Below are 14,443 nucleotides of genomic sequence, written 5' to 3'. Positions count from 1 at the left end.
TTTTGCCATAACTTAGCGCTTGCCCCGATTTGCTCAACTTGACTACCTCATAGCTGTCATGTCTAGTTATTTTCAGCTGCCTTCTCCACGAAATGTCGATCCCAGGCTTAAAGCTCGGAGATCGCCCCCGTACAGGTAAAATGCAGCACCGGGTTTGCCTTTGCCAGCACTCAAGACAGTGAATTAAGCATTTCCTGCATGGCATGCATGCATGCAGCCAGCCCGCCCGCCAGCGCATGCTCGTAAAGGGGTTAGTGCGCATGGTGCGTCATGTGTTATCACTCGCTGCTAGTCAGTGTGTGAATTGATCGTGCGAGCCAGTAACACGAACAAGCGGGAAAATTCACTTTTTCAAGGCAGAGGCTCCCCGGTCTGGATGGGGAAAATGGGGTATGTGATCGTGTGATGCATCTGCTATTGGTTCTGATGAACCTTCGCCCGCGGTGGAGGGTGATAACCTGCTTGCTTGCCCTTGACTCGGCCGCGGGCAATTGAAATACCGCAGTTTCAAGATGTTTGCTTCTGCTGCGGCGATCGTTGGTGGTGTGTAGGCTCAATGCCAATGCCAACTTTCTTTGACCGTGTTCTGAGCCCTTTGTGATCTCGCCCAGAAGTTCCGGCACCAGTTCTGCAGGGTCTCGGGCGTCATGCATATTCCTAATGGCAGAGAATATCCCTCCAGATGATGTCAAGTAAGGTAGGTAGTAGAGCGGAGACAGAACCTCCATAGGGATATAAGTATAACTGATGTGGCCACTTGTTATGACCGTAAGTGCAAGTGCTAGTTACGCGCCTGCCACCTTTCCTTACCCTAGCGGAAGCCCAGATATCAATTCTGCTAAATGTCGGTACTTACTCTAGAGTATTCGGATATGTTTCTCCGTCAATCACCACGCTATCATTTGTCCTGCTGCTGCTGCAAAGCAAAGCAAAACATCTGAGACACTGTCTCAGTGATATTACATAGCTTGATTATCAAGCACGTGCATGCCCGCCCGATGGGGTATTATGTATGTATGGGCGGGAAAATCACGATCGCAGCGAGGGTAGAGTATGTAGCTCAAGTAGGCATATAGTACTGACTAGCCTAGCGCGGTTAGATGGGAAACTATGAGGTTCTCTGGTTTTCTGCGCATGCTGACTTTTCGTTTGGGGGGATGGTTGTGGGAGTGTATGTTCTGTTTGGGCGAGTAGGTTTAGTGGGGTACTCGCTGATTGCTTGTACTTTTAGCTAATTGAGGGGTAGCCACAGTCGGCTCTTGTTATATTGGTGCCTGTTCTATATTTTAATGATATTTGAAATCATGAGATATCACCCGATTTTAAAACGACATGTATCGACCCGCTGTTGTTCCATTTTCATATATATATCCTCATATCCGTATCCATATAGATAGCTGACTGGGAACTTCAAATAATTCTTTGTATATGATGGCCAATGTCATATGGCCTACGAGATAGAGTTCATGGTCTTGTAGTATTTCTCAGGGCCTACTAACTAGTAGTATATCTTTTAGAAAGGACCCAGTACAAGTATCTACTCCGTTAAAAAGACAAGACGGAAAGTACTCTGTATCATCTGAGAAAGCATCGGTCATAGAGTATCACTCGATTTCGCAATAAGCCTTAGTTAGTATTTGTTGCTGAATCGCGATGCATTGCGTCTGTGTTTTATAAGCCGGAGAAACTAAAGTTCTAGAGACCTTATGGGTACGTACAGGTGTAACATGTATGCTGACCAAAATCAATCGCAGCCCATGCGGAATGATATCCGAACATTGTTCTTTGTTGAGCAAGAATGAGTTTGTGGATTGATTGCTTTGGAGAAAATAGTGTGTTTCTGGCGGGGCTGGCAGGGTGCGTGGTGGATTGGGCCTCCTAGGAGGATAAATGGATGGTGTGGGGTTTGCTTAGAAGGGGGGGGGGGGGGGGGTATGCTCGATAACTACCTTTCCCAGTAAGATGAGCAGGAAGTGAATTGTAGGATAACTCATAGACCTTGTAAACCGAGGGTAATCTATTGTTTTGGTTACATCACTTTATCGATCTTTGATATCAACATTATCAATTTCGAGACACCTAAGCTATTCTACTGGGCCCAGATGTCGGCCCAAAGACAGCACAAAGCTAGCTTATACAACGCCCAGATTCGCAAATGATATTCAGTTTAGCGAGATGGGAAGAGAAAGTGATCGATCCAGGAACCCGAGTGGGAGCGACTTGATCAATAGAAATGTCGAGAAGATGGCTGGTATAGGTTTGCTAATTAGGTGTGGCTATACTCCTTCGCTATTAATATTATGAAGGCCGTTCAACATGAGGGTCATCGACAAATATATTATAAATATGTATATTAATAAAAATATCGACAAATATATCAACAAAGCAGTGCCTGTATCGAAGGGCACGTAAGTCTTTTGTTCGGGAGAATGACTAGCTGATGCTCATTGTTTTGCAAACATTCCTGGTGATTTTGGACCACTCTTCTCTGCTTAATTAGCTATAGGGGTTGACCAATGTTATATCACTAACACTTTTGAAGAGTGACTGAGATTAATGATAGTGGAGTGAACCAAGCTAGGGAAATGGTCACTACAGTACGATCTCTTGTTATAACATGACGTACCTGGTATCTATCTAACTCGGGAAGAGACCCGGGCTATAAGGCTGTATTGTACATAATTCTGTTAATATGCTAAAACGAGTGATTTTGTGTGACTAACCGATTTATCTATTTATTTCTTCATTCAGTACAAGCACTAGCCTATATAGCTTCCGGCTATGATAAAAATAGTTAATTAGTTAGGAGTATAGGCTTTCACGGTATGTCTATGAAACATTTCCAAAGCTTGTCTAGGATCCAGCGTCTTTGGATGGACATGTAGACAGACTATGTTAGACCTTTGAGGACACGGGACAGGAATAGGTCAATGATTGAATATTTGCCAAGGTTCTCCAACGCTTGTACTACACCTAACCCTACATGCGGCGACAAGGTCGAAAAGCTGTTTCTTCTTCTCCTATACTTCATATCTCTAATATAGCTTTAACAGTCTACTATTGATTGGTCCCTATCTTCTCACAAACCAGAATTTGACCGTTCTTTACCTCACATATCCATCCATGTACTACGGGCCGATTCTTACAGGATCGAGGCAATCGGCAGCTTACAACTTTGAGCCAAACCTGCAAGTGCAGACAGTTTTGGGTTTATTTTTCCTCAGTCACGTCATGAAATCCTGACAATACCATTTCAAGAAATGATAGGAGGTCCCCATCTGGAAGAGAATCACGGATTGGACATGCGCAGCCATTGTTCCTCGAGCTAATACTCTCAGCATGAGAAGGCATGCATGTGTGACCATAATTACTTGGGCTATTGGTTCATAGAAGCTTTCGAGTGTCATTGTTAGTTTTTATGAACGGTCTCAAATAAAACAGCTGGTCGTGCCGGCTTCACCCTGTTGAAGCCGTAGCTTGAGCTATTGCTTTTTCGTGAACTAACCTTACTTATATCCAATCTACATGTAGCTCCATATGTAGCAAAGGTGGCTACGGGTACGCTAGCCGTGAGAGAATACATGTAAGTGACCCATCGTACAAATGGCGTTTGCAGTTACCTCAACTCAGATTGGGCGAAAACATTTAAGTCGGCGGTATGCAAAGAGCACGAGACCACATGATTTCTGGCCTGTGGATCTAGACTAGGAGAAAATCATAATTATGCAGGGGTTCACATTCTTAAACGCGATGTCGGTGTCACTTGGCTTGGTAGCTGCACAGCGAAGTTTGTACCACTCTTGAATATGATATACGAATCTCTAGACTCAAGGAACACAGGATAGACTACCCAATTCGGCTTTAGAAATATATAGCCAGGGCTCGGTATTCGAACCGATGAATTTAACCATGAGGGCCATTGAGTACGAGCTTTATTCGAGTATTAATTTCAATAGACTTATGATCGGTTTATTCCCAAAACCCATAAGATATATGTGCCTGGGATGTGAAATGCCATTTCGTATAGAACTTTTAATCCGCAGAACCGCACTTTGATGATTTGACCTATTTTGGGTTCGCGCTCGATAAAAGTTTTGAATACCGATCATAAGATACAGGGCCAATTTAAATGTATACGAGCACACCATCCCTTCTCTTAGTTAAATTCACGAGAGTAGAGTATGTGCATCTCTATCTAACCTGCATGATAAGTGTGTGGTGCATCGATATCGTCATATCTCAATGATACGGCATCGTCTAGTACAACATCCATCGGCATAATCTTACATGGTAACCAGTGAAACAACCCGAAACTGAATATCTACCGAATCATTGCAGTCGATTCTCACTTTTGTAAAAGGCCATCGATGGCCGATTTCTCGATGCCGACAGCTTGGGGAGCGACAAGCGGAAATTGCCGAGCCTTACAAATTCAGACCAGGACGTACGTTTTTATCGAGTTGGATATCAAAGTGACCGCCGACGGCCCGTACTCGCATAATTCTTACCATTAAAAGTACTTACATGTAGAGTACCTTCGCCCTATCGCACGTGTAAACCCCCCACGTGTAGGTACAGATTCCATAAAGCCGCTAATCTTGCTCCTACGATGTGCGTAGGTACATGCAGGTGATGAGCTGCTTCAATTCTCACAGCCTTCGTATCTGACTTCTAGTCGATTTAAAGCGTGTTTCTCAAGAATTGCTGCCATTTAATTTTTCCGTCTATTTTTTCCATCTAATTTGATCATGTCCTGCCAGTACTTATGGCACGCACGCTATTTATGAGATGTTAGATGGTTTAATCGACTAAAATCCCTAGTGCGGGTAGCTCCACGCTTCCCCGCATTCGTTTGTGAAACATCCTCCCCGCTCCCCTGGTTCACTCGTCAGCCCTTTTCCTCGTTTAACTCAACCCCGCACTCTTTAGATCGTTGTGATGCCGGTAAATTCTCGTTCTCAGATCCCCTAAGTTTTCCACGATTCCATTTAGAGAAACAATAAATTTTGTTGTGTTGTTGCGACATTCGGCAGAATTGTTTCTGCATACATGTAGTGAGCGTACCGCTTTAATCCCACCCAACGCCAAAGCAACAGCAGAGACCTACTAGAATTTTATATTATGATTTACACCAGTGCTCTCTCTTAAAACGAAAGCATCTCGTGTATGATCGGATATATATCCGATCCGGTGTCTTGATGGGTAAAGACATGGAGGTGCAAATTTTTTCGCCAAAATAGAGATGCAACCATGCCTTTGCGCCAAGATCGAGTGATATCCCATGAAAGCATTTCCAGTCATTGCGAATCGTTCAAAAACTCCAAAATGATCTCCCACTCTGATTGGTGAAGGAGGAGGCTTGAAGTCTCTCATAAAATGAATTTTGACGGAGGAATGTGACCAAAATAGCGTGCTCCGGGAGTGTAACCAATGAACACTGCTAGGAAATTCTTACAATACGTAGAGTACGCACCCTTGTTCTTACGATGGCGATGTAGGGTCTCTGAGACCATCACATCCATTTCTGCCGATCTAAATGCACATAGAGTACTTTAGGAGGAATTGAGCTGAAGAAATTGTCAGTTGGCGTACGAGGACTTGATTCTTTCTTTGCCGTGTTGCACAGCATTCTTTGAAAGAATTGAAGCCTGTAGATCAACTTTTTTTTCTTCTTTCGCTTATTTCCTGGCGCCAGCCACAAGATTATTTTTTTTTGATTTTTTTGCTTCCGGTCCCGTTCCCGCTCATGGTGGAAGCGATACCGCTGGCTTATATAGCGGGCCAAGCCTAGGTCATCAACTTGGAGGCGGCGCGTTAAAACAGTGGCTTCGGGTCAATGAGGCGGGGCTCAACTTCATTGTTGTCCGTAATGGAACGCGGGGTTCTCTCAATTGAGATTATTATGATACAAATTGCCGCGGAGAAGTCATTTTTGAAAGTGCCTATAAACTCGTTAGTATGTAGGCACGGCCGAAGAACATTTCTTCCGCGAGAAGTTTGTGCTAGTGGCCTCTGCGTTGTTCTCTTTGGTCAGGGTGACATGATATGATCCGGTTGGTACTGAGGCTAAATAATTACCAAGCGTCTAGAGAATTGCTTCAAAATAGAGGCAAAACAAAGACCATGAATTTGGATATCCGTGACTCATAATTTCCTGTCGGATGAAAAACTGATACGCCGATTATTTGCAACACATAGCAATTACAGTGCGGGGTGAGGGTTGAGGGTGCAATAGGGCCAATAGCGAGATAGTCTTAGGAATCCAACCAACCGAGTTCTCCCGAAATAAAAGACTGATACCTTCCGTAGCGTTTTTGTACCATGGGTGGGGAGTTATTCTTCATATTTGTTTTTTTCTTCCAAATGATGCAGATGTAGAGCGGGAACGATGGTAGCGGCCACCTAAGGCCCTAGGTTGGTCGGATTGGGCCAGCTGCCAGTACCCGGATCGTTTTGAAGATTTTCAGGGTGTACAGCTTCTGCACCTTCAGTTGGGCATTGAATCACGTCCTTCATCATTCTGCAGTATGTTGAGCATCGTGAGAGGGATCGTTGTACCTAGATAGAAGGTACCTGCGGCTCTGAAGAGCCCGCAGTGGGGGAGGGGAGAACAGCTCCAAGAATGCAGGCCCGAGGTTACACAAAGTCGCCGCACCTTAAACAACTGACCAAAGGGGTTGCTCTAAAGTCGGAAAGGGTCCACTAGAGATCTCGCAAATGAAACGCCCGTGATTGGATGAAAGGGCGTGGGGTGGATACTGTGTGCACGGTTCTCACAACACCAAGCAAACGATTATCGTCCTATGTAACTGTACATACAGCGGGCACTTGTAGGTACATTTCCCCGCTTTGATATTGAGGGTTGTTTGTCCTTGTTTTCACGTGTGCAAGATGTGTTCACAATCGAACCCAATCACAAAATTTTCACCCTCCACGGGTTATTTTCCTCAATTATTTAAAGCTGGCATACTTCCTTAGTCCTGTAGACCTTTTGGTCCTTTTGCCTCGTTTCTTGTATTTCTCTACTGTCCTAAGTCAAGAGGTTTTTCCCGCCTTTGTACTTGATATTTTCCCGAGCGTGTCTCCCCTCACGGAAAAGAGAAAGAGAAAGCTATCGGAAGAAAACGTCATTTTTTCTGGAGACTCTAACTGTTTGGGTTCCCTGACTCAGTGCTTTGATAGCCGCTTATCTTGCCTTGTTGCTAATAATTCTGACGTTATCTCGCAGTCCCACCATTGATTCCCCACTACACCCTCCAGAAGTGAAGCTGCTTGAAGCTCCCTTCCTCAACACCCCCCTCCTTGAATCCTATTTGCTGTTAAATCTGCACTACGGTAAATACCCCCTGCTAAGGTTGGGTGTGCACACCAACCCCACTCCTGTTCCATGGAAATATAGATATACCACCGCTTTTCCAGGTCTCTGTTTCAAAGTCCCACACAAAGTTTGTTCTTGCGGGTGTTGGAATTGCGATAGCTCTTGAAAAGAAGCTCTTAACGCTCTACCATTAACTAACGTACAATCTACCATAGACGAATTAGGACCGTTTTCATTCAAAAAAAATCAATTTGTGGTCAATCAGTAAGGTTCCACAGGTGAGAGTTATTCACTGTGGTATTTGACCAACTCGCCGAGCCTCGCCGAAGAATGGCCCCATCCTACGAGTCCGAATACGAAATCATTGAAGAGGAGCCTACAAATATCTTTGACTACCAGGACACACCCGAGAACCAGTCATGGGCTGGTACTTTACCACTCAAACAGGGTCTTTACGACCCTGAATTGGAGAAGGACGCTTGCGGTGTAGGTTTTGCTGCGTAGGTTCCCTCTCTAAATTTAAGATAAACCTCCGCTTACCATTCTTCCAGTCACATCAAGGGTGTTGCTAGTCATAAAATTCTAAGTGATGCACGAAGTCTATTGTGCAACATGACCCATCGAGGTGCTGTTGGTTCCGATGCCAGAGACGGTGATGGAGCTGGTGTCATGACCTCTATCCCCCATAAGTTCTTTGTGAAGGAGTTTACTGGGGCCACGGGCTTTGTGTTACCCCCACAAGGCCAGTACGCTGTTGGTAACTTGTTTTTCAAACCAGATGAAGATGTCCTAGTTCGAAGCAAGGCAAAATTTGAGAAAGTTGCGGAGCAATATGGTCTTCGTGTTCTAGGATGGAGAGATGTACCTCGTGACAGCACTCTTCTTGGGCCAGCTGCTTTGTCTCGGGAGCCCAAGATTCTTCAACCTTTTGTCGTACTCAAAAGCTCTTATGGTGAGGGAAAGGAGCCGGCAAATACAGATTCAAGTTTCGATGAGAAATACTTCGAACGACAACTATATGTGCTACGAAAAGTTGGGACCAAAGAGATCGGGCTTCATAATTGGTTCTACATTTGCTCTCTGAGCAACAAAAACATCGTTTACAAAGGTCAATTAGCACCGGTTCAAGTGTACACCTACTACCACGACCTTGTAAACGTTGACTTTGCGGTTCACTTTGCACTGGTTCATTCTCGTTTCTCCACAAACACATTCCCCAGTTGGGATCGCGCTCAACCGTTGAGATGGGCTGCACACAATGGTAAGGGTTTCCAGTGTTCAAATAAGTTCGATCAGTTATTAATTCGGCATTAGGTGAAATCAACACATTGAGAGGTAACAAGAACTGGATGCATGCGCGTGAAGGACGAATGCGCTCAGAGTTCTTCGGTGAAGATCTCGAGAAACTTTATCCAATCATCGAAGTAGGAGGATCTGATTCCGCAGCTTTTGATAACGTACTTGAATTATTGGTTATCAACGGTGTTCTTTCCTTGCCAGAAGCTGTCATGATGTTGGTTCCCGAAGCTTGGCAAGACAATGAAGAGATGGATCCAAAGAAAGCTGCTTTCTACGAGTGGGCGGCTTGTTTGATGGAGCCTTGGGATGGCCCAGCTTTGTTCACATTTGCAGATGGAAGATACTGTGGTGCCACATTGGATCGAAACGGCCTGAGGCCATGTAGATTCTATGTAACTGATGATGATCGCATTATCTGTGCATCCGAAGTTGGTACTATTTTGATTGAACCGGAACGCATTGTTCAGAAGGGTAGATTGCAGCCTGGGAGAATGCTTTTAGTTGATACCGTTGAGGGACGTATTGTTGATGATAAGGAGTTGAAGATGCAAGTCTCTTCTCGTTTCGATTTCACAACCTGGACACAAGAGCAATTGATTACCCTTCCAAAGGTCCAAGAGAGCTTGATGAGCTCTGGTGTAGTACTTGACCCTGAATTGGACGATATCAGCATCCAGAATGATAAAAGATTGCTCGCGTTCGGATACACATTCGAGCAGGTCGGCTTGATTCTGGGGCCGATGGTAAGTGACGATACCTTAATTTTTGAATGAAAATTTTCTAAATGAATACAAACTGCATAGGCTGCCGACTCGAAAGAAGCTCTAGGATCCATGGGTAATGATGGCCCACTGGCTTGCTTAGCAAACCAACCCCGTCTTTTGTACGAGTATTTCCGTCAGCTTTTCGCCCAAGTCACAAACCCTCCTATCGATCCCATTCGCGAGGCTGTTGTCATGTCTCTTGAATGCTATGTCGGACCACAAGGCAATCTTCTTGAAATTGATCCTTCTCAATGCCATCGCCTCCTGGTTCCTTCCCCAGTTCTCTCTCTCCAGGAGTTCAATGCCTTGCATAACATCCAGGAGTATCATAAAGATTGGACAGTTCAGACGATCGATATCACATTCCCCAAGAGCAAGGGAATGTCTGGTTATATCAAGGCCATCGATGAAATCTGCAACCAAGCAAATGAGGCTGTCAAAGCAGGCTACAAGATATTGGTCCTCTCTGATCGTAACGCATCGGCCGACCGTGTTGCAGTATCTGCTCTTCTTGCAACTGGAGGTGTTCACCATCATCTTATCCGCAATAAGGTACGCTCGAAGATTGCTTTGATCATCGAGACCGCCGAAGCTAGAGAGGTTCATCATCTTTGTGTACTTCTGGGATACGGTGCCGACGCTATTTGCCCATACCTTGCATTGGAATGTATTCTCAAGATGAACCGCGAAAAATTGATCAGAGGGGGCCTTTCAGATGAAAGAATAGTCGAAAATTACAAACACTCGTGTGATGGAGGTATCTTGAAGGTCATGAGTAAGATGGGTATTTCTACTTTGCAGAGCTACAAGGGTGCTCAGATCTTCGAGGCGCTGGGTGTGGATAATTCTGTCGTCGATAAGTGCTTCACAGGAACAGCAACACGTATTAAGGGAATTACATTCGAATATATCGCCCAAGACGCATTCGCTTTCCACGAGCTGGGATACCCAAGCCGTTCAATTGTCTCTCTCCCTGGCCTTCCGGAATCAGGAGAATATCATTGGCGCGATGGTGGTGAAGCTCATGTTAACGACCCTGTCAGTATTGCCAACATCCAAGATGCAGTGCGCACGAAAAACGACAAATCATATGAAGCCTACTCTCTTTCAGAATATGAGCAAATTAAGAATTGTACCCTACGAGGAATGTTGGACTTCAATTTCGAAAAGTCTAAGCCAGTCCCGATCGATCAAGTAGAACCATGGACCGAAATTGTTCGTCGGTTCTGTACCGGTGCTATGTCTTACGGATCAATCTCCATGGAATCTCACTCGACCCTTGCTATTGCAATGAACAGACTCGGCGGTAAATCAAACACTGGCGAAGGTGGTGAAGATCCTGAACGAAGTAATGTCATGGAAAATGGCGACACCATGAGGTCGGCCATCAAGCAGGTCGCTTCTGGGCGTTTTGGTGTCACTTCTCACTACTTGGCCGATTCCGATGAGCTTCAAATCAAAATGGCCCAAGGAGCGAAGCCTGGCGAGGGAGGCGAGCTTCCTGGTCACAAAGTCTCACAATCGATTGCACGTACCAGACATTCAACTCCAGGTGTTGGGTTGATTTCTCCTCCTCCACATCACGACATTTATTCCATCGAGGATCTGAAACAGCTCATCTATGACCTGAAATGCGCTAACCCCAGAGCCCGCGTTTCAGTCAAACTTGTCTCCGAAACCGGCGTTGGTATCGTTGCATCAGGTGTGGCTAAGGCCAAGGCTGACCACATTCTCATCTCAGGACATGACGGTGGTACTGGTGCCTCTAGGTGGACTGGTATCAAATATGCTGGACTACCATGGGAGCTTGGCTTGGCCGAAACTCATCAAACACTCGTGTTGAATGATTTGCGTGGTCGTGTAATTGTGCAAACAGATGGTCAATTACGTACAGGTCGTGATGTTGCTATCGCCTGTTTACTAGGTGCCGAAGAATGGGGATTTGCGACTACACCTCTAATTGCGATGGGATGTATCATGATGAGAAGTTTGTAGTCCTTTTTTTTTATTTTTCTTTCTTTCTAATATGGTACTGACGTTTGCTTATCTAGAATGCCATTTGAATACTTGTCCGGTTGGTATTGCCACACAAGACCCAGAGTTGCGGAAGAAATTCACAGGAACTCCTGAGCACGTCATCAACTTCTTCTATTATGTCGCCAACGAGCTCCGAGCCATCATGGCGAGGTTAGGATTCAGGACTATCAACGAGATGATTGGTCATTCCGAGAAACTATACGTGCGCAAGGATCTTATGACTGAGAAGACCAAGAACATTGATTTGTCCTTGATTCTGACTCCCGCTCACACTCTCCGTCCCAATGTTGCAACTTACAACGTTCGAAAGCAAGACCACAGATTGCATGTGCGCCTCGACAACAAGCTGATTGATGAATCAGAGTATACCCTTGACAGGGGAGTTCCAACTCGCATCGAGTCAGATATTGTCAACACCGATCGTGCTCTTGGAGCGACGTTATCATACAGAATCAGTAGGCTGAAGGGTGAAGCCGGTTTGGAGCCAGATTCGGTACATGTAAACCTAAAGGGGTCTGCGGGTCAGTCATTTGGCGCTTTCCTGGCACCAGGAGTAACATTGGAGCTTGAAGGAGACGCCAATGATTATGTTGGAAAGGGACTGTCTGGTGGCAGAGTCGTCATCTACCCACCGAGAAATGCCTCATACAAAGCAGAGGAGAACATAATCGTTGGAAATGTGTGCCTTTATGGTGCCACTTCAGGTCAAGTGTTCTTCCGTGGTGTCGCCGCAGAACGTTTTGCCGTTAGAAACTCAGGTGCCACTGCTGTAGTTGAGGGTGTTGGTGATCATGGTTGTGAGTATATGACTGGAGGAAGGGTTCTTATTTTGGGTGAAACCGGTCGCAACTTTGCTGCTGGTATGTCGGGTGGTATTGCCTATGTTTTGGACATGAAACAGGATTTCCGCTCGAAGGTGAACATGGAGATGGTTGAGCTATCAGACATCACTGATCCCTACGAAATCTCTTACGTCCGCGGTCTTGTTGAGGATCACTATCAATACACAGGCTCCGAGCTTGCCAAGAGGGTTCTTTTGGACTTTAGAAGAGCGCTTCCTCGATTTGTTAGAGTCCTTCCTACTGATTATAAAAGAGTTCTTGAAGAGGAGGCCCTCAAAGCAGCAACGGCAAGATCATCTCACACGCTCTCTCTACTTCCTGGGAACCCAGCTCGTGAGCAGCAAGAAAAGTTACTGGCGAAGGCAAAGGCCAAAGAAGCGGAGGCCAAACACAAGCATGAAGCGTCTATGACCGATCTTGAAGACAGCATAACAGACACCAAAGCGGAGAAAAAGAAGTCTGCGCTCGTTCTTAACAAAACGAAGGGTTTTATGCTATATGCTCGTCGTAGTGAAAAGTATCGAAACCCGAAGACTCGAACCAAGGACTGGGCAGAACTCTCCAAACGTCTTGACGAGGACGAACTCAAATACCAATCTGCACGTTGTATGGATTGTGGTGTTCCTTTCTGTCAGAGCGATACTGGTTGCCCTATCTCAAATATTATTCCAAAGGTTACTCCCTCACTTAGAGTTCATCTGCTAGCAGTTGGCTAACTTATTACAGTGGAACGAACTTGTTTTCCAAAACCAGTGGAAGAATGCGTTGTACAAGTTACTTCAAACAAATAACTTCCCCGAATTTACAGGACGTGTTTGCCCCGCTCCTTGTGAGGGTGCTTGTGTCCTCGGAATCAATGAGGATCCAGTCGGCATCAAGAGTATTGAGTGTGCAATCATCGATCGTGGTTTCGAGATGGGCTGGATGGTTCCCACTCCTCCGAGCATCCGTACTGGGAAGAAAGTTGCTATCATTGGATCTGGACCTGCTGGTTTGGCTGCCGCTGATCAACTCAATAAGGCTGGCCATTCCGTTACAGTCTATGAACGTGCGGACCGCCTTGGTGGTTTGCTAATGTCCGTATATCCTACGCTCTTTCCTGGTTTACTTGACTAAAAATAAATTATAGGTATGGAATCCCAAACATGAAGTTAGACAAGTCTATCGTTCAGCGCAGAACCGATTTCATGGCATCAGAAGGCATCAAATTCGTTACAGGTGTTCACGTCGGCCAAGATATCACAATGGCCGAGATTCAATCAGGAAACGATGCCACCATACTTGCTACTGGCGCCACGGTTCCTAGAGATCTCCCTATCCCCAATCGCAATCTAGAGGGTATTCACTTTGCCATGACTTTTCTACATGCCAACACAAAGTCTCTACTTGATACTGAGCACAAAGACGGCGAGTATATCTCGGCGAAAGACAAGGATGTCATTGTCATTGGTGGTGGTGATACTGGAAACGATTGCATTGGTACCTCTGTTCGCCATGGAGCCAAATCTGTGGTCAACTTCGAGCTGCTTCCTCAGCCACCAAACGAAAGAGCCCGTGATAATCCATGGCCCCAGTGGCCTAAGGTTTACAGGATTGACTACGGTCACTCTGAGGTCAAGGCTCAATATGGAAAGGATCCGCGTGAGTACTGTGTTATGAGCAAGGAGTTTGTTAGCGATGGAAAGGGCCATGTCAAGGGTATCAATACTGTCCGTGTTGAGTGGACTAGAAGCGCTCGAGGTGGTTGGGATATGAAGAAGGTTGAGGGCTCAGAGAAGTTCTTCCCAGCAGATCTTGTACTCCTGTCCATGGGATTCTTGGGGCCTGAAGATCGGGCCTTGGGCGATATCGAAAGAGATCCTAGGAAGAACGTCAAGACTCCTCCTGGAGGTTATTCAACTTCAGAGGAAGGTCTCTTTGCAGCTGGAGATTGCCGCAGAGGGCAAAGTTTGATCGTCTGGTAAGTCAAACCGCTCGAAACTTTTAAATATGCCATACTAATAGAATATAGGGGTATCAACGAGGGAAGGCAATGTGCTCGTGAGGTCGACCAATATCTCATGGACTCTACACAACTTCCTGTCACCGGAGGAATTGTACTCAGAAACCCGCATCCTGTAGAAATCCTCGAGCGAGCGGAAACGGCACCCTTACAAACCATTGCAATCGCTGCTGCTAGCTAA

At 45.6% G+C, this 14,443-nt stretch overlaps 1 protein-coding gene across 1 annotated transcript; it reads left to right on the top strand.

The window, feature by feature from the left end:
• Positions 1-7,648: 7,648 nt before the first annotated feature.
• On the top strand, positions 7,649-14,443 carry H6S33_011339 (uncharacterized protein; the record flags this gene model as incomplete). Its single annotated transcript, XM_044842689.1, has 8 exons — positions 7,649-7,818; positions 7,870-8,579; positions 8,633-9,360; positions 9,421-11,368; positions 11,433-12,934; positions 12,987-13,336; positions 13,390-14,220; positions 14,272-14,443. 8 exons carry the CDS (start codon positions 7,649-7,651, stop codon positions 14,441-14,443), a joined length of 6,411 nt encoding a protein of 2,136 aa, XP_044696107.1.

This window comes from Morchella sextelata (assembly GCF_020137385.1).
Source record: "Morchella sextelata strain SCLS chromosome Unknown scls_6, whole genome shotgun sequence".
Lineage (NCBI taxonomy): Eukaryota > Fungi > Ascomycota > Pezizomycetes > Pezizales > Morchellaceae > Morchella > Morchella sextelata.
This window is presented reverse-complemented; position numbering and strand designations above follow the sequence as displayed.